Source organism: Ursus maritimus, unplaced genomic scaffold (genome assembly GCF_017311325.1).
Source record: "Ursus maritimus isolate PB19 unplaced genomic scaffold, ASM1731132v1 scaffold_12, whole genome shotgun sequence".
In the NCBI taxonomy this organism is placed as follows: domain Eukaryota; kingdom Metazoa; phylum Chordata; class Mammalia; order Carnivora; family Ursidae; genus Ursus; species Ursus maritimus.
This window is the reverse complement of record NW_024423564.1, coordinates 48,205,987-48,226,293: the sequence shown is the minus strand read 5'-3', so window position 1 is coordinate 48,226,293 and position 20,307 is coordinate 48,205,987. Positions and strand designations below refer to the sequence as shown.

Here is a 20,307-nt window from a genome sequence, read left to right as displayed (position 1 = left end):
TATCATTTTCTGTCCAGGTTTTTAATAAAAAATAGTAATTTCAAATGAAACATTGTCATTTTATAGTACATTACATTGAGAAATCAAGTTATTGAATAATAAGTGTCTATTACATCTCAGACATTATGTATTTATCTTTACACATAAAGAATAGATATTAAACAATTTTGGAGTAAAATATGGAAGAAAAACTGCTTCAAGTTTGTACTTAGTAAAGCATAAATATGAATGACCTTGTATTAAGATGAGAAACATTTATAATTTGCATTTTCTTCCAATGAAGTAATAACGCGTGTGCCACCAGCTTGGCATTTACTTAAATACTTATAAAAAGGGTTTAGGGACTGATTCTTAAAGTTGGTTGAATATTGGAATTGCCTTGAGAGTTTGAAAAATACTGATGCCTATTGATATAAGGTAAGGCTTGAACATGTATTATTTTAAAACTTTCCAGGTGATTCTTTTTTTTTTTTTTTTAAGATTTTATTTATTTATTTGACAGAGATAGAGACAGCCAGCGAGAGAGGGAACACAAGCAGGGGGAGTGGGAGAGGAAGAAGCAGGCTTCTAGCGGAGGAGCCTGATGTGGGGCTCTATCCCACAACGCCGGGATCACGCCCTGAGCCGAAGGCAGACGCTTAACCGCTGTGCCACCCAGGCGCCCCTCTCTCCAGGTGATTCTAATATGCAACCGTTTGAACACTAGCTTAGAGAACTCTTACATAACTAAGGAAGTCAGTCTTCAGCTGAAGGATGCCCCATGACTTGATTTTCAGGGGATATACTGTTATTTTAAGTATCTGATAGGTGTATCTCCCTTTATTAGAAAATAAATAAAGGAAGAGATTTTCTATTTTATTCATCATTGTCTCTCCATATCTGGAATAATAAAAGGCACTTAGTAGTTGCTAAATAAATCTTTTGAATGAATGCATGATTGCCTTATACTTCTTTTATACTACTATCTTCTAGTATATACATGAACATAAGAATGCAAAAGATATTTATTGAAAAATTGAATGATTGAAGCAGTGACAATAAATGTTTAAAGCAAACTGAAGACTTACATGTACATATTTTAAAAACACATACATATATAAATAGATCAAAGTAGAAAAAATATACAAAACAGTGCAACATTTAGCAGAGAATTCACTGAGTTTTCCAATATTCTTCACATTCTTATACTTAAAAACAAAAGTACCCCTAAACAACTAGACTTTAGCTAATATTCATAAGCACATGTACAGATAAAGTTAATTTCTTTTAAAAACAGAATTACAGCTTAATTGTGATAAATGTATCAGTTTTCAAAGTTCAAGTAAGTAAAATTTTAGCACACACCATAATAGCTTTTGCAGGTGTCATGTTAAAAAAAAAAAAGATTGTTTCTGGTACCACTTTTGTTATTTCCTCTCAGTTGAGACCTATTAATTTCTTAGCAGTCTTACACTGATAAAAAATTACTTTGGTCCCTCTTTACATATGTGTTTTATTTAGAAAAACCTTATTAATACATAGACTTTTTTAGAAGTTAGATTCTTAGATATGGCTTCATTTACCAAAGTTCCACAGGTGTTACATTGTAATTTCTAATTCAGTTAGTATCTTAGACTACGAAACTTTGGTTTTTTTAAAATTAGCATTGGTTGTTTGATTGTAGGTTTGTCACCAAAAAGTACTGCTTCGCTTTCCGTGGTTGGAAATCTTTTCTGATATATCAAGGGATATTCCTTCTGAAACTTAAAAACGTGGTGAGAAATTAGAGGGTATTTTGCATTTATTACCGTAGCTGAACCCACTGTTCAACATTTTATAAGAATTCAGTGCCTTTCTCAAACATGTATTTCAGGAGTGAGGATCCTTTCAATGTATCCTTGCCTTTCCTTTGCTTTCTCATATATGAAAGGTATAATGTAAGATTTTTTTTTTTTAAAGATTTTATTTATTTATGTGACAGAGAGACAGCCAGTGAGAGAGGGAACACAAGCAGGGGGAGTGGGAGAGGAAGAAGCAGGCTCCCAGGGGAGAAGCCCGATGTGGGACTCGATCCCAGAACGCCGGGATCACGCCCTGAGCCAAAGGCAGACGCTTAATGACTGCGCTACCCAGGCGCCCCTAATGTAAGATTTCTTAGATCCAAGTTAACATTAATATTCTAGGATTCTCTGCTGATGTATTCTTCTCCTAAATTCCAGATCTTCTTCCTTTCCATTTGTAACATCTATGAGGGTCATAATGATCTAGTATATTTCATATTTGAGTATCTCAGACCCGGAATTAAACTTGTCAGAATTATGTTGCTACTGGATTTTGATGGAGATAAAAATCCTAAATGGTAATTAATGAGTCAGTAAAAGTTATGTATTATAATCAAAGTATTATTATTGTTTTCCCAGGGTAATCTAAACTATAATCATAAGAAATAAAGAAAGAGTATCTGTTATTATTATTACTTTTATTATTTAAATTTCAGGATAAAGAGTAAAGCCAGGAATGTAGGCTATATACATAGCCTATAATATAGTATCTAAAATCCAAAATATTAAAATGAGAAATTAGATTCTAAATGTTATTAATAATCAGCAACAGCATATTGAAAAATATTACATGATTGAGAACTTGTTCATTCTCTTACCTGTTTTAGGTTTTTCCTTTTCTCCTTTAGAGGCAAATTCTTGTTTTTAATAATATTCTCTAAAAGTTCTGCAATTGCAGCTTGTGAGGTAGAGACTTTTTGTTCATCAAACTCCTGAGCACTAATCTGCTTGCAGTATGAATACGTTGGCAAAGGAACAATCAGTCCATCTCCAGGATTTTTAATCTGTTGTGAACAAAATGATATAGTCCAAGTCTATTAATTTTGTTCATGTTCCTATTTGCTAAGGGTTCTTTTGATGGGATTTAGTATCTACTAATTTGCCATCAAACATTTAATACTTTAAGAAAACTGTGTTATGCAGTAGAGTAGCAATAAATCCCAGAATCTAAATCCCAGACCCACAATCTACTAGCTTTGTAGCCTTCAGCAAGTTATTTTACTTCTCTTGATCTGTTTCCTCATCTGTAAAATGGGGATTACATGAGATAATGTATATAAAGTGCTTAGCACAGAATAAGTATTAAAGTCATCCATCATCATTGTTGCCCTTAACCATGTGTTTTATTCTTTTAACTACAAAACAATAAAAATCAAAGTGATGTTTTAATTCATTTTAAAACATTAATGTTCTGACATACTAATAGTATCCATCTACTGTTTTTGAGGTGTGGGAGCATGAGCAGATACTGTATCATCTGCTGACAACAGAAGGAAACTGTAAGGATAATTATGATAAGCCAGGGCAATATTAGAATGGTGTATATATATGGGAAGAAATTTTATCAGTGAAATACATATGCTGGGCAGCCAAATATTGAATATAACAGACATCTTGTTTTTGGTTACTCAGTATTCCTTTCCTCCTTCTTGTAATAGTTGCTTCCCATTCCAGCTCCACTATCCTCACCACCCCCCCTTTTAAAGATTTTATTTATTTATATATTTGAGAAAGAGAGAGAGTGCGAGAAGCAGAGGAAATGGGACAAGCAGACTGCACTGAGTGTGGAGCCTGATGGCGGACTCAATCTATCGACCTTGAGATCATAACCTGAGCCAAAATTAAGAGGTAGGTGCTTAACTGACTGAGCCACCCAGGTACTCCTGTCCACACTTTTTTAAAGAGCAGATTCTCCTCTAATCTGTGTAGAGCCAGATTATGGTCCTGTCTCCAATGCACTCACCCTCAACCACCTAAAGGATGTGTATTTAGCATAGATTGGGCCAATCAGAGTCCATGTGAAGAACTTTTCAAATTGGTAGGTAAAGAGGTAGTTCTTTTTTTCCTTTGGATTAAAAATGCAAGTCTGTGACTTAGGAGCTTTAATCAGCTATATGCCCCCTAATCATGTGAAGGAGCCATTTGTTAAATATAGGACCAAAATGGAAATAAGGGATGAAGAGAGAGAAACAGTTTTATTGCTATTTGAGTCCCCAGATTCTGTCTATATTCCTGACTTTTAGAGGTTATTTATATGAGCTAATAAAGTCTTTCTTTTTAATTAGGCTAGTTTGAGATGAATTTGCCACTTGGAACTGACTAATGCAGAGAATTTTAAGATTTACAATACATACATAGCCCTTTTTTAAGTAGTCAAGATGTTTATCCACTGCAGTCTGTAAGTAAGAGGGTACTTGAAGAATTTCCTGGTGATGATCCATTAAGAAAGAAACTAATCTTGCAGCAAGAAGCTCATCAAGATCCACTTCTTCAGCACAGCATAGCACACACCGAGAAAAAGTGTGTGTCATCTAGAAACATATTAAAAGATGTGAATTTAAAAACCTAAGGTTTTATATAAATAAGAGTATCAGTAATTTCTGGGTATCATGCTGAAGTACTGAGATAAAGTGATAAGCAGACTTCAGCTTAAAAATGAGGACAATTAATTACATTCGAAAGGTGAGAATATATTATTCTTTTTAAAGTACTTATTATTTCCTTAATATAATTCCAAAGGATTATAAAGGGCTTAGCTTTTTCTTTAATTCTGTCACAATTTTATTGGTAAACACAATGGGTTCCATTAGTATATAGATAAGCCACTTAAAGAACATCAAAGAACAATGACTTATTAAATTAACTCCATAAAACACAAACTAGGAGAACTCATAACATGTAAATATTAGTGGTTATGAGGCTGGTACCATTTAGCTTTTGAAATCCTGGAAAACAGCTTTTAATCTTTATTCTGTCAGTCTTTAAAGACACTTAATACATACATTTTTCAATTCCATCATAAGGAGTCTTCAAATCCTGGAATAAATTTTGTGCTTCAAAACTCATTTACTCTCATTCATATCCATATTACCCACTAAATATAAGACACACAAACACACACTTCATTCTAAAATAATTAGTTATCAGAATTCTATTTTAAATATTTAGCACATAATAGACAAGGAACATATTTATTGAACTGAAATATTTTTGGTTTTATTCCTACATGTCAGACATGTTTTCCTCTTGCCTTCCAAGACTCAGTCCTCGGCTTTTTATTCTTCTTAGCTTTGTAGAGCTCATTTACTCTCAAAGCTCCAACTACTACCTCTCCAAATAATCCGCCTTCTGCCCTAATCTTTCTTCACCAGGCTCATGTTTCTAATAGTCTGTTGGATAAATTCCACTTGGATGTCCTATAAACTCAAACTCAAAAACTATAAAACTGAATTTATTTCCTTTCTACTCATGTTTCTCAAAATATATTCCTCTACAAACTTCCCTATGCTTTTTAATAGTGTCACAATTACTCAAGAATAATTCTTCCTCTTCAGATTGGGTCTATCATTGCTAAAGAACTGTCCTTAATGAGTGGAAGAACAGAGCTCAGCTCCAGATTCCTTATTATAAGAAAATCATCTGAAGCTGCACTGAGGAAGTGGCAGCTCTTGAAAAGACAGCGCAAGAGAGAGAGATTAGATACTATTTTAAGAGTTTATTTCCAATCAATATCTGCATAAAATGCTTCCACCCTCTTCTTTTCATGGAGTCTGAGACTGCTTCACAGTAGTTTGTCCCAATTTCTTGCCCACAATGATATGTATCCTAATTCATGTATTTCATCAAATACAACTTTCCCACTCTACCACAATATTTCTATTAATTCTGTCCTTTACAAAGTTACAGTGTCCTTACGGTTTTAACTGTGCCTATAGCTCCTCTTTCTTCCCCACCGAACAGAATTGGCACAAGGCAATGGAGTATGGTCTGATAATCCAGGTCAATCACTATGATGTGGTAGGAGTGAAAAGGCAAAGTGCTCAGACAACATAAAGGTCAGGATATGGAAGTTTAGCATATTGGGCACAAAGGATTAATGCACCAATATTCTGCTACTAGGAAAGATACTTTTAAGAGCCTTTCTATCCCAAGAATCTAGGATTTAGAGACCACAATATCACTCAAGTAGTACTTTTGGATGATTTGCCTTTTTTTTTTTTTTTTTTTAAGTTTATGAACCAGGGCTTTTTCTTTCCTTAAGAAATCAACTTACCAGTGATCTTGTACCCATTGCATCATGAAGTTGGGGCATATCAACATTTTGACTCATTCGGGAAATCATGCGCATTAAAAGTTGAAGCTTTCTACGATTTGGTGGGGGAAGTAACAAACAACATAACTGTAGTGCATCGATGGCAACCCTCTCTAAATGAGGTTGCAGCAAACCTAGAAGGCAAAATTACACCCCATCCCCGAAAAAATCATCAATGACACTAGTTGCTTTCACACTATGAGCATACACAAATACATAAAGAATAGTTATATAAATACTAAAATAATATTTTAGTACTAATCTCTTTTAACTGTCCATAGAAATTTCCACATTCCTCAAAAGCATGGTAGATTCTCATTACTTTCTTCATAACCTATTTTAGTATTAATATCCTTAACCTACTACAAATAAAGTGACTCAGAATAAGTTAAAATGAGGTAAAAGAAAAGAAGTGTTTTAGGTAAGTAGAATAAATCTTGGTTATGCCATGACAAAGTCTTTTACAATAAAAACCTTTCCTTTTGGAGGAAAAATATAAAGCAGTTTCAGAGAAGAAAAGACAGGTAAACAAAACAGTTAGTAAACGCTAAAAGTTAATATTACATGCATTGAAAGCATCAACCTTACTTTGTGTGCCAGTCAACACAGAAGAAGCTGGAGGTAAAGAATTTTCTGAAAGTTCTATTGTACTTTTGCAGAATCTTTTATTGATTGTGGTACTAGACTCTCCGAGTTCACTTTCCATAGCTGTTTGCACACTTGTGCTGCCTTGTCCAAGATTTGGTTTCATGATAATTTCAGCCACTGGCATATTGATATAACTATTCCTTCTTGTACTACTTCTTAAAAGTAAACTTTGAGATCTACAAAGCTGTTTTGACTTGCATTTCCCATTACATAACTCCTCTTGGTCTTGAACAGTCAAAGTAGAGGTTCTCTTAAAACCAGCACAGAGTGACTTTTGATTACTTTCCTCTGAATGAAGATTCATTAGGGATTCCTGTTTGGTCTTAGACTCTAAAAACTGATTATTTTGTCCTTCTTTATTCAGAACAGATTGATGGAAGACATTGAAGACCTCTTTACTTGAACTCCCTGGTAAGTCTATAATTCCTTCTAAAGAATAGCACCTTGGTTTGATGTTAGAGGATAGAACATGCATACTACCTAAGCCTATTAAATTATGACAGCTTCCTCCCATTATGTCATTAGTACTGGCTCTTCTATTTTTAAAATTAACTAGCTGCATTTTCTTAGCACATTTTTCTTGAAATCCTTGATCACTTATCTGCAGTCTCTTAGTAGTATCTGATTCTTCTTTGTTTTTGTCTTTATGAAGCAGACTGAGAAGAAGACACTCAGTTGATTTGAAGGAATTCAAATTGTTTAAGCGAAGGATTTTTGAAGACTGTGGATCATCTTGGATTTTATGTATCCCACTGGGTCTATCTGAAACTGTGACGTAGCCACAAACAACTACCAGGAAATGAAACAAAAATTAAGATGCAACTGTGTGACAGTGGGCAAAAATAAAACAAAAACAATAGCAAAGTTAAAAAAATAAAGCATCACTATAGTATATATTGTTAGTATAGTACAAATAGCAGTTGCTTAATTCAGAAGCCACTTAAATAGGACACATGCAACATTCAGTTACAAAGTGCAAGACGAGAGGTTTTCCAACTTGTGATATAAATAACTTTAAAATTTATTTCAACAGTCTAAATTATAATTGAGTCAAATACATTAAAAAAATAACTGGTTTCAGTCTATGAGTATTAGAAAGCTCTAAAATATAAGACAACTATAGTATAATAAGACTTATATATTTGGTCTTTGTCTCTAATACCTGGTATACTGCTTCTAAGAGGCTTGGAATTTCCAGAGTGACAGGTGTCTTTTGTTATTCATAATACACCTGTTTGAGTACATCTGAGTTTATGCTAATGAGGTGACTTAGGGTTGGACCTGCTTAAGAAGGTTGGAATTTTCAGCCTACTTCAGACCTCCCTAGAGGAGAGGGGGATTGGGTTGAAAATTGAGTGCAATCACCAATGACCAATGATTTAATCAATCATACCTATGTAATTAAACCTCAATTAAAACTCTGAAGTAACAAGGCTAAGGGAGCTTATGGGTCAGTGAACATATGGACAGGTTGGGAGGATGGCATTCCTGGAGAGGGCATGAAAGCTAGGCACAACCCTTACTTTCATATCTTATCCTGTATACTTATACTTCCATATGGCTGTTCCTGACTCGCATCCTTTATAAAAACTGGTACTCATTAAATAAAGTAGATTCCAGGGTGCCGTGAGTTATAATCAATTATTAAGCCCAAGAAAGGTTGTGGGAACCCCCAAACTGGTAGTTAGTTGGGGAGAAGTATGAGTAAGTCTGAGGACCTCATTTACACCTGGTAGCTGAATGGAGGACAGTCTCGTGAAGCTGAGCTCTTAATGTGTGGAATTTGCATTAACTCTGGATGGTTAGTATCAGGACTGAAGGATTTTGTCCCTAACTTGTGGGGTCTAATCTAACTTTGAGTAGTCAGTGTTAGAAATGATTGATGTGGAGAACTGGTGTTGGAATGACATATTTGAATTACTGGAAAACAACATAACAGGAACCAGAGTATTCCCAAATTTTAAAATAATTCATAGCTTGCCACCTTCATATTTACCTACACCTTTAGATCTTTTAAATGTTGGGAGACTTGAAAATGTTAATAAAATAAATAATAAGAAAAAATCCGTACATACCCAAAATGCTTACAAATAATTCATAATATTCAAAGGTAAGCAGAGGTTCAGGGAGATCTAGAAAATAATCTGCTATTGTTCTAAATACATCTCGTTCAAATCCAACATAAGTTGGGTTATTCATATCATTACTCCTTGGCCCTAAGAAACAGGAGGCAAAAAAAAATTGACAAAATGTATTTTATTTTAAATAAAAATTTTAAATATACCTGTAAAAAGTATAAAACCTGTATTTCATGAAGGAGTTAAGCTTAACAAATTCTGTCACAATCCAAAAATTTAAAGAGTTGTGTACATCTCATTCTTTCTCGTTATGTTTTCATTAGAACTCACTGCAATCAACTACTAGTATTTTGTTTTAATATTTACATACCTGAAAATTGTAAAAATTTGAAATACATTTTTAAGTATTAGAGTTATTTAATGAGATTTTATTGCAATTCATTTTATAAAACAGAATATTTAGATAATGCAAATAATCCTTCCAAATTATCTTTTGTAAATTTACATTTTCATGAACAAATTTTGCCTAACACAAAGCATGCCCTTATTGAATTTAAATAATGTCTTTACATTGCCATTTCATTAGTTTAACGTTCTTGAAAGATTCATTCCTGTTCATTAGTGTTTTACTCAGAAATAAGATCTGACTTCATGTTACAGATGAAAAAAGTGAAACTCAGAGTAACTTGCTTAAGATGAAAGATCCATTGGTGGCAAAGCTAGAATTAGAACTTAGAGCAGTGTTAAGTGAGAGCTAGATCCAGGACCTTGAGGTCTAACAACATTTAAAGTATGTTCCATGGACTACATAATAAGAATCATCCAATGTGCCTATTAAAAATATAAGTTCCTCTGTACAGACCAGAATTTATGGAGGCTGAGCTAAGAATTACTGACTTAGAAATATTTGCTTCTGGCTCACTAATTTAGTAGTTTCCAAACGCTGATCTGGGAATCTTCACTATAAGAATCTTCTGAGGTGTGTCGAATCAACTGAATGAAACCACCTAATGAATCAACTGAATCAGAATCTTTGGCTAGTTTCCCTAGTTACTGTAATATGCACTAAGGTTTGAGAGTCGCTATTCTTTTTTTTTTTTGATTTTCTTATTTGACAGAGAGAGAGAGAACATAAGCAGGGGGAGCAGCAGGCAGAGGGAGAAGCAGGCTCCCCGTTGAGCAGGGAGCCCAATGTGGGGGACCTGAGCCCAAGGCGGAAGGCAGATGCTTATTAAACTGACTGAGCCACCCACGTGCCCCACTATTCTTTCAGGTTAAAATCTTTCTCTTCCCAAACCCAAATAATCTCTCTTACTTCTCTGTCTCCAAACTTTTGTATGTCATATAAATGTGAGCACATGCACTGAAAAAGGATTAGAGAAAACAAATCACACACATTTAATAGCTTAAAGGCTAATATGGATTTACAGCGAGCAAAACAAACATATTCTTAAGGAGGATAAGAAATATTCTCAATATGTAGAGTAAAAAATTTTGATAATCATTATAAATTTTTCTAAGAAAATACTTTTACTAGAATGAAAATACAGAATTTATAGTTAAAGGATCTAGCTTTGAATGCATAGCTCTTTATATTATCAGTAGACTTTCAAAAACCTCATTTTCTCTTCTAGAAAAAAACTGGAGATAATATATTAATCACTGATTCCTGTATGTCACAGGATTACTATAGGGGATTAAATAATAACTACAAGTCTAAATACTACCTTTGGCTAGATATATTGTTAAACTCGAATCTAGTAAATTATAGCTCTGGTACCATTTAGGTATAACATAGACTGGTAATAAAAGAAAGAAAAAAAAAAATCCCTCAACATGGGATGTCAGAGAAATCCTGAAAGTGTTAATTAAGTATCTGAGTTGCTAACCATAAGCCAAGGTATGAGACAGAAGAGCAGTTAGGTGGGGGGAGGTAGAAAGAGAAACTCAAAAATCAAGCTAATGATTAAGATCTTTACCTCAATTTGATAATTAAAATCTTTCTATCACTTACATTATTTACTTTATTGCTATTTATTCTGTTATTTTGTCATATTGACACCCAGTGGACAACAAGGGAATATATACCTATCTTGAACATTATTAATAAAATATTTTATAAGAACTAGAAAAATCCTTTTGTAACAAAACTATCAAAATATAATTTAACTTTTGATGACTTAGAAGCACATATTTCTGCATATAAAGAAATTAGGGTTTTGTACTTGAAGTAAGGTCTCAAATTATAAAAATCAATTATCACTGATCATTATGAAAAAAGCTTGATGAACAAGATGCTAAAAAATGGTTTGCTGATTAGTGAAAGATCATTTTTCTTTCCATAAATATAAAAGTCCCATTAATATATCTGATGGAGTACAAGCATGTTATGAAGCACCTCAGTGTTGAAGCCTTGTATAATGGCAAGGGGACTAAAGTAGATTTTATGCGACTTTATTTCTGATTGAATCTTTCCAGCTTGTAAGAGCTATGTTACCTACAGGTTGCTATTTGAATTCTAGAAGCCTCACTAAGACAACTGATGTAGGTTATACCTAAAAATTCTGTAAGATCCACTAGTCTATGATTTTATGATTTATGAAAACTGAACCATAGATGATGGGATTGAATTATAAAATCACCATCTGCATAGAAAAAGTTAAGGACTCTATTCCACATGCAAGGAAATGTAATCAGTTCTACTAGATTGTCATTTAAACATCAAGAGAAACTGGCATACTCTAAGTTTATCAGGACCTCTATGAATTATTTAAAAAATCTCCTTAGTTCTTATTAAATGTTATGAATATAAAACATATATATACATACATATTTTGCTTGTTTAACTTACAATTTGCTAGGCACTTCATGGCAGATAATACCCAATGAGGAAGGTCATCTATACAAAAAAATATTTACAATGTTTAGTAAATCACACAATTTTTATGATAGTATATTAAAACTTTACACTTACTATATATATAATTATACCCACACACATATATGCATGTATGTATATACATATATAACCAGGATTAAAAATTATTATATGTTTAACAAGACATAAAGCCAAAATAATATTTTAAAATACAAGCTTAAAACTTACAGAGATCTTGAGTTTGATTCTTTCCCAGATACATAAAACAATTTTGGGATTAGTTATCCCAAAATTGAGGATAAACTATTTTGGTGAGGGGTTCATAAATAAATTAATGTTCATCCTTGTCCACTGCTACCATGTTTTCTTTATAGCTATGCTATTTGAATATTACTGATTTGAGTGAGATCTATGATTGAAATGAGCTATATTTGAATATTAGGGTGCTTTCACAGTGAGGCTTACTTAAAATCTTTCATTTGCCACTAACTGAAATATGCTGCATAAAATCTAGTAATTTTTTGACACCAACACAAAAAACATACATACACTTGACTTGAAAAGTTTATGGTTATAAAGAACAGAAAGTTTGAATAAGAGAAAATACTGTTAACTATGTGATTTTAGGTAATGAAGGATGGAACTGGACCAAAGCCATATGCATATGCAAGATGACTCTTAAGTTTTTGCTTTTTGTTCCTACAATTTAAACCTTAAAGTTCTTGCCGACAGAAAGAAACTCAAGTAATGCATGTCAGTTAATTCTATAGGCAGCAATTGATTATAAAAATTGAGTCAACACTTTGAGATTTATTGATACATTTCTTGAAATGTAAGTTTTGTAATGCATCTGGCTTGAATTATATCCCTAATTTTTCCATCTTAAATCTAAAATCAATACATTGTATAAATATATATAATACAATGCCAGTAATCTTTAAAATATCAGCTTTGAGAGTTTGGGTTTATTTAATTGTATGTTACCTCAGTTTTGCTTATGTCTTGACCTGTGTAAATTTATATGTAACTACGCATGTAAGCTCCAGAAGTCATGGACCATTTCTTTCTTGTTCATCACTAAATCTTTAGCATAATGCCTGATACATTGTAGGCCCTCACTAAAATGTAGTTAATCAATAATTTTAATTATATTTGCATACCTTTTGGATGTCTAACCCTGCCACTTAAAAAATATGCATTAATACCACTTAAGGGCTAAAATAATAGTATGAATAGTCACTTAAAATGATTACTAAAGCACCTATGATAAAACAGTCTCCCCTTGATGCTCTCTCAAAGTATTCTACTTTCTATATTTTTAGTCTCTCTGTACCCCCACTATTGCTGCAACCTATGTTAGCAAGTTTAAAAGATTCCAACTTCTTTTATTGATACCAACCTGATTTGTCTTGTAGTATAACTATTCCATGTTTACTTGTATTGGTCATGTTGTACATTACATATTGAGGAACTACTTGCTTTGGATTTATGAGTTCTTCTAGAGATGGCACACCTAAAATGGTTTGCAGGCTAAACAGAAGAAAGAATACAAACTTTTTTTTCTCCATAAAATAAGAGGAATAGGACATAAATATGAAAGAGTATTAATGGCAAACAAAGCCATCAGAAAATTTTTCTGAAACCAAACTTATAAGGTTTATATTTAGTATCCACTTTCAAATGTATGTATCTTAGTAACCTTGAAAGGATTCCAAAATAAGACTCCAAACTCTAGGTATAACTTTGATTCAAAGAAAAAACAAATCACACTGGAAACATTCTATTTCTACTGTACTAGAACTACAGCAAGAGCATTTATTTTAGTATATGTGCTGCCGAAGCGAGCACAGCAAGAGCATTTATTAAGAAACACATACAGGTTAAATTCTAAGCTTTTTTTGCATTTGTATATCTTGATAAAAATGTCAAATTAACATTCTAAACACCTCTGGAACTTGGTTAGAGCTTAGTTTTAGCTTACTAGATCAGAATAATATATCTCCAAACTTCTTCAACATCTTTCTGGCTTATTTCTCTATTATCAATGGAGTTTTCTCGATCTTCATTGATTATTTCATGATTCATTTTCTCTATATTTTCCTGGAAAAAAAATTACTCTGGTTTAATATGTTGTGCTCAAATTAAGGAAATATTGAACTGGCACAATTCCTAATATTTTGTAATTTTATTGGTAAACAGTCCACAGTCAAGCTATAAGTTGAGTCTCACCTAAAGAAATAATGTTAACATATGGTAATAGAGCGTTTTGGTTTTGTAGCTGCCCCTACTGCCCTCAAATCAATTTAAAACAAAACAGGCTTAAATTATACAAATACTGTTTCAAGTATGTCTCACTACCATTTTTATTACTATTCCTATGGGTTCTATTGTTCTACCATAAAACAATTTACACACATATTTTTATGGTGCACTGGGTGTTATACGCAACTAATGAATCATCGAACTTTACATCAAAAACCAGGGATGTACAGTATGGTGACTAGCATAATATAATAAAAAATATTATTATAAAAAAAAGAATACAATGTAGGTTAAGAGACTTCAATATTGGCTTCAAATATTAAAGATATATACACTTTTAATGATTTTATAATTAAGTACATGGTAAATATATTTAAACTAGTAATTAGTAAAAGAGATGTTTTACCTGAGAGAAATGTAATCCAAGTTTTTTAGGAGTTCTACGAGATAAATTTCGTAATTTAAAAATGCTATCTTTATCTTTGGAAAAGTTTTCTATGCTGTTTTTTCTCAATTCTGGATGCCTTCGTGGAAGACTTTTAAGCGGAGAATTTGCAGGAAATCTGGTTTAAGAAAAATATGCAATTAAGTAATTTAAGATCAGAAACAAATTTTTAATGCCTATTTATCTAAAATAAAAATCACAAAAGAACTGAATTTATTTGTATTACCAAGGAATGAAGATTCTACATAAACAGATTTTCCCATTAAACCTTTAAAACTATTTTAATAATTTCCTACTTTTCTTAGTACATATTTAACTTTATATCTGGATAATTCAGAGTTATTATTGGGATCAATTCTGTTGAAGAAGAAAACAGTTCCATTTTCTACATTTCTTTAACAAGCTATCTCATTTATATATATTTTCTGATCTTTTTTGACTATGCTTGTTCTAATTTCTAGACCTTGGTCTCTGTTATTCCTTTTGATTATGATGCTTTCCTCCCCTCCAGTATAATAAAAAGTATTTCAAAGACACAAAAAAGTACAGAAAATAATATAGACAACAACCATGTATGTAATCATCAACCAATGCAATTGTTAACATTTTACTAAAGACTTCATTATTATTTTTTTGTTAAATCAAAGAAATTCTTTGCTTATTCTATTTCTTTCTCTCTTTCTGAGGGAAGCCATTAACTCGCAGTTAGTATTTTTATACTTTTGTTCATGTTTTTATACTTTTAATATTCATCAACTATATATATGATTTGGTGTTTTTTCATCCTACATTAAATATATGCATAAGTTTATAGTACCCTCAGAAGTTCTTTTATATTCCACAGTCCTAAAAAATTTTTTTATATTCCTTAAGAGTTTTATTTTCATATTTAGGTATTTAATCCATATATAATTTATACCAAGTTCCCATATACAGTTGACCCTTGAACATGGGTTTGAACACTTATACACAATTTTTTTATAAATGTAGTACAGTATTATAAAAGTGTTCTCTTCCTTATGATTTTCTTAATAGCATTTTTTTTTCTAGCTTACTTTGTTGTAAGAATACATTGTTTAATACATGTAACATATAAAACGTGTGTTAATTGATTATGTATGTTATTGATAAAGCTTCTGGTCAACAGTAGGCTATTAGTAAAGTTTTTGGGGAGTCAAAATTATATGTGGATTTTCGACCATGCAAGGAGTCAGTGCCCCTAACCCCTGCATTATTCAAGAATCAACTGTATGTATGGGTTTGCTTTTTCGGTACTTCGTTGTTTTAATTTAAGCCCAGATAACATATAGGGCAATTCTCCCCTCCTTGTTCACTTCAAAATTGCTTTGAACCTTTATATTACTAAATAAACTTTAGAATCTGTCACATTCTATAAAAAAATTATATGGGGTTTTGAATGAAAATGCACTGAATTTATATATCGATTTTGGGAAAAGTGACTTTTTTATGATATTAAATCTTTTGATTCATCAACAGGATATCCTTCTCCACTTATTACCTTAAATACTATTTTATAATTTTCTCCAGTAAGGTCTTACACATTTTTGGTAAAGTTTCTTTCTAAGTACTTTATAATTTTGTTACCATTATAAAAATCTAGAGGCAGAGAGACTAGTCGAAGAATTACAAAGAATTCCAGGTAAGAGAGAAAAATGATCTAACAAAAAGAACTATCAGGGTGGAGAAAGAAGTGGACAGAGAACTCCTGAAGCAGTATAACAGACATGGTTTGTTAATTAAGTTATATTTAAAGGGGAGAAGAAAGGAAAAGAACCAAAGCAACTATAGGGAAACAGTGCCATTCATCTAGGTATCGATACAAGAAGACAAAATTTACGTTAAGACATGACACTGATTTTTCTGTATGTTATATCTGAAATGCTTAATGGGCAAAAAATGGGTCTAAAGCTCAGGAGATATATTTGGGTTAGAAGTTTGAAAGTTAAAAGGAAAATAGGTGAAGACATGGCAAGAGATTGCCTAGAAAGAGAGGTGAAGTAAAGATAAGTCCAGGACCTTAAGAACCAGTAACAACTAAAGGATGAATAACAGGAAAGGAGCTCACAAAGGTGACTAAGCTGTAGTTAGGAGAGCAAGGATTTGTAGAGTGTTCTACAACATGAACTATTCATATGCTTGTTATTGCAATTTACTTGTACAACATAAATCATCTTTGATACAGAGGTGAGAATCAACTTCTAAGACATTTGAAAAGTACTAATTTTGTAGAGAAAAAAAGCATGGGTTTTAGAATCCAAAGACCTAGTTTAATGATATATGAAACAGAACCCTGTGTGCATGAAAGAAAAAACAATTGTGTTGGCCTGAGGGAGTCAGAAAGGCTCCACAGAGAAAGCTGCAATACAACTGACAGGAGAACAAATGTACTTACTAATCTGACAAATGTCTACATTGTTTCAAGGTAGAAGAACATATTTCAGACATATGTATCAAGATTAAATGAAGCACGGTCTCAGTTTCCTCATCTGTAAAAAGGAGCTAATGCGTATTCTGCTTAGCTAGTCCAGGGATTAAATAAGAAAACATGTAAATCATAAAGCAGGGCTTCTGATACACGGTAAATCCTTAATAAATATTCTCTTTAACCTATGGTATATTCTGTTATTATATAAAGTTTGTTATTATTTATTTTATCACATGTATTCCTACATTATATAAGATTATGTTACTTGAGGGCAAGCTGTGAGAATTTGTCTTGTAATTCCTCAATCTATGAAACTAAAGTTTAATAATGATCTGTTCTTGAAATGTTACAGCTTTCAGAATATGAAGAAGTGATAATATCTCACTCTTTCGTCCCAGTACCTATTTTATTACATACACTATTTAACATTTTAAAATTTTAATTGTGCAGCAATTAACTTTAACCTCTAAGTGCTTTTAATTATACTAAGAACAGTAAGTTTTCTAAAGAAAACGTTTCTTCTGAAGAAGCTGCAATTTTAGAAGTATTACAGAAGTGGAGTTAAATTTTATTGTTAAGTAATTCAGTTTTGCAGTTATTTATTTGTTCAGTACCTGAATAGCTGGCTGTTGTCATCAAGATTTTCTGATCCCCATCTGCCTTTGATATCTTCAATTATATGATTCTTAAGAAATTTTCTCAGCAGTTGGAGAGTCTGTTGCCTTGTAACTTCAGGACCAAAATTGTTATTATTTCTTAATAGGTCATAAAGCCAATCCACTGCTTCTTCTGCTGTAAAACAATTGCCATATTTTTTAAAGTGTTGCCTGTGTTTTCGTAGAGGCATTCCTGCTCGAAAAGATGTGGTAATTTCATTCCACTGCAGAAAGAAAATATTTTTAAAAAATTAAACAACAAAAATTAAATATCTTACTGATCTGAAACAAATTAGACAAAGAAAATTATTTTATTCACATCTGATTACATCATGAACATTCATGAAGAAATCATCTTATTTACTATGGAAAATTTTATATCTTATACTGATTTCTCTTTATCCTACAATTGTAATAATATTTCTTGGTAATAGTTTTTCACTAAAAGCACTTCATGGTCTGGTTGGCTTATTTAGGAAACCTACAAAAATGAAGAACTGCAATGAACCTACATCTTAGTCTTCAATACAGAAAACATTTATTCCTTTTTTTTTAACCTCAACTAATATTAGTAAAATTCTGGTAGCATTTGTGTCAGACACGGCTTTACATTCATTAATTCACTTTCATTCTCACAATTCTATGAATAGGTACTATTATTATCCTATTTTCACATAAGGAATATGAAGCACAGAGCGATTTAATAATTGGACCAAGGTTACACAGCTAAGTGATGAATCCAGGCATTCAAACCCAGTTTGATTGACTCTAAAACCTGCATTCATAACTACTATGCTGGCCAAACAAAAATCATGGCAGGCAGTTTTACTGGTAAAATACCTTTATTTTTTTTAATTAAAAAAAATTTTTTTTTAAAGATTTTATTTATTTGACACACAGAGAGAGACAGCCAGCGAGAGAGGGAACACAAGCAGGGGGAGTGGGAGAGGAAGAAGCAGGCTTCCAGTGGAGGAGCCCCATGCGGGGCTCGATCCCAGCACTCCAGGATCACGCCCTGAGCCGAATGCAGACGCTTAACGACTGAGCCACCCAGGCGCCCCTGGTAAAATACCCTTAATGTTGAAATACCTTATATATTTCTTATGTGAAGATTCCAATAGTGAACATAGAACAGAAGGGTAAATTAACTAAGCTTTAAGTCCATTGCATATTGATGTACCTATGTTTTAAAAAGATACTCATATTTTCCAAATTGTCCTCAAATAACCCAAACTTTCAGGTTTGTGGCAGCTGTAACACTGGAGCTCCAAGGTGGCAGTGGTGGTGTAAAATAAACACACCACTCTTTAATTGAAAAATCCTTTATCAGAAGCCAAGAAATGTGATTTGTAACCCCAACTATGCCACTAGTAGCCCTGCTATCACTTATCTAACCAATGTGGCCCCAAGACCCACAACACAAAATTTAAGAGTTGAAAACACAATAACTATTCGTTTCCTCCCACCACACCCCTCCATTTCATACATGTATTTATTCAAGAAACATATTGAGCTGTAACTTATCCATAGGATCTATAGATCACAACACACTTTCACATACAGTATCCTCTTGGGATATCCTTTAAGGTGGGTATGCATTATTAGCCCGACTTTACCAATGTGGAAACTGAGGCTCACGTAAGTTAAGTCACTCTCCTAATGTCACGTACCCAATGGCACTGTACTCTCTTGGCTTGAAAATCTAAATGCACAAAGACATTGTATACGAGTACAGATCCAGTGACTACCAACAGTGGTTCCCGTTGGCTATCTTAACTATTCTGGGTTTAGTTTTGAAATGGGCAGCTGTTACTTAGTGCTATTTCAATCGGTAGATCCTGCATTAAATTCTACAGCCCCAACGAAGCTGTCACATTCGGGCTGTCCCCATTCTGACACTACAGAGTAACGGAACTCTTTCTAAATTCTTCTTGAACACTGATGGGGGTAGAAAATCAGACGTGGGGAGCGGCTAAAATCGGAATATTCTATGAATTTCTACTGCACGCCGACAACTGCAGGCACAGGTGTCGCCTAAAAAAGGCTACAGTATGATACGCCATCCCAGGGACGCGACCCTTTGGACTTACGGCTCACAGGCACAGCTCAGACCCTCAAAGAAGGGGAAGAGGCATGTCCCGCAAGGATTTCACGGTGCCTGTTAATTCCCCCCACTCTCCTTCTTAGCGACCCAAGGCAAGGGGCTCTGGGACCCATCTGTCTGCCCAAGACAAAACTACGAACGTTCTCACGTAAAGGTGGTGGCGGCCATCGCTGCGGCTGGCCAGTCTAGTCCTTTCGCGCTGCCTTACCAGTTTGGTGGCCCGATAAGGCCCGGGAGGCACAGTCCGACTCTCCATTCCGCCCGGCGGGCCCCGAGGTCTGTCAGCGGCCGGCGCAGTGCATGGCGGCGTTACGCTGCACCGGGGCTCGGTGGCCCCGACGGCGGCGTGGCTAGGCACAACCGTCGGCCGCGCCGCTGATTTGAATAGCGCCGAGAGCTGCGCTGATTGGCCGCGCCTCCAAGTCACGTGGCGCGCCGCCAGGACCCGCCGCAGTCGGTTTGCGCCGTGTTGCCTTTCAGGGCTACCGCGCGAGCGGCGGCCGGCCGGCACCGTCTAGTCAGCGCGGGGGCCGGGCCCGTGGGACAGGTTCTGGGCCTCACCCGGCTGCCCTGGAGCTGCTTCTCCCTCTTGCGGTCGCAGGCGAGGCGGAGTCGTGTTTCCACACTCAGAACCGGTGAGGCAGTTTAGCCACAGACT

General features: G+C 34.0%; 1 protein-coding gene across 2 annotated transcripts; it reads right to left on the bottom strand.

Annotated features, from left to right (window-relative positions):
• Positions 1-679: 679 nt before the first annotated feature.
• Positions 680-19,974, bottom strand: DEPDC1 (DEP domain containing 1). 2 transcript variants are annotated; one of them, XM_008690730.2, is made up of 12 exons: positions 19,858-19,974; positions 17,504-17,769; positions 14,405-14,561; positions 13,718-13,836; positions 13,136-13,266; positions 11,710-11,757; positions 8,856-8,996; positions 6,721-7,569; positions 6,094-6,266; positions 4,175-4,351; positions 2,639-2,824; positions 680-1,742 (listed from the first exon to the last, which is right to left on the bottom strand). In XM_008690730.2, the coding sequence occupies exons 1-12, from the start codon at positions 19,903-19,905 to the stop codon at positions 1,602-1,604; spliced, it is 2,436 nt and encodes an 811-aa protein (XP_008688952.2). In that variant the 5' UTR covers positions 19,906-19,974; the 3' UTR covers positions 680-1,601. The 2 variants fall into 2 exon arrangements, with proteins under 2 accessions (XP_008688952.2, XP_008688953.2); XM_008690731.2 differs by lacking the exon at positions 6,721-7,569.
• Between the last annotated feature and the right edge of the window lie 333 nt (positions 19,975-20,307).

Coding starts and splice junctions, on each gene's coding strand:
- DEPDC1 (XM_008690730.2), bottom strand. CDS start 19,905: ATGGAGAGTCGGACTGTGCCTCCCGGGCCTTATCGGGCCACCAAACTG. Junction 14,562..17,503: donor GACAACAGCCAGCTATTCAG/GTACTGAACAAA, acceptor TTCTTAAACCAG/ATTTCCTGCAAATTCTCCGC. Junction 2,825..4,174: donor ACTACTTAAAAAAGGGCTAT/GTATGTATTGTA, acceptor TGTTCACAACAG/ATTAAAAATCCTGGAGATGG.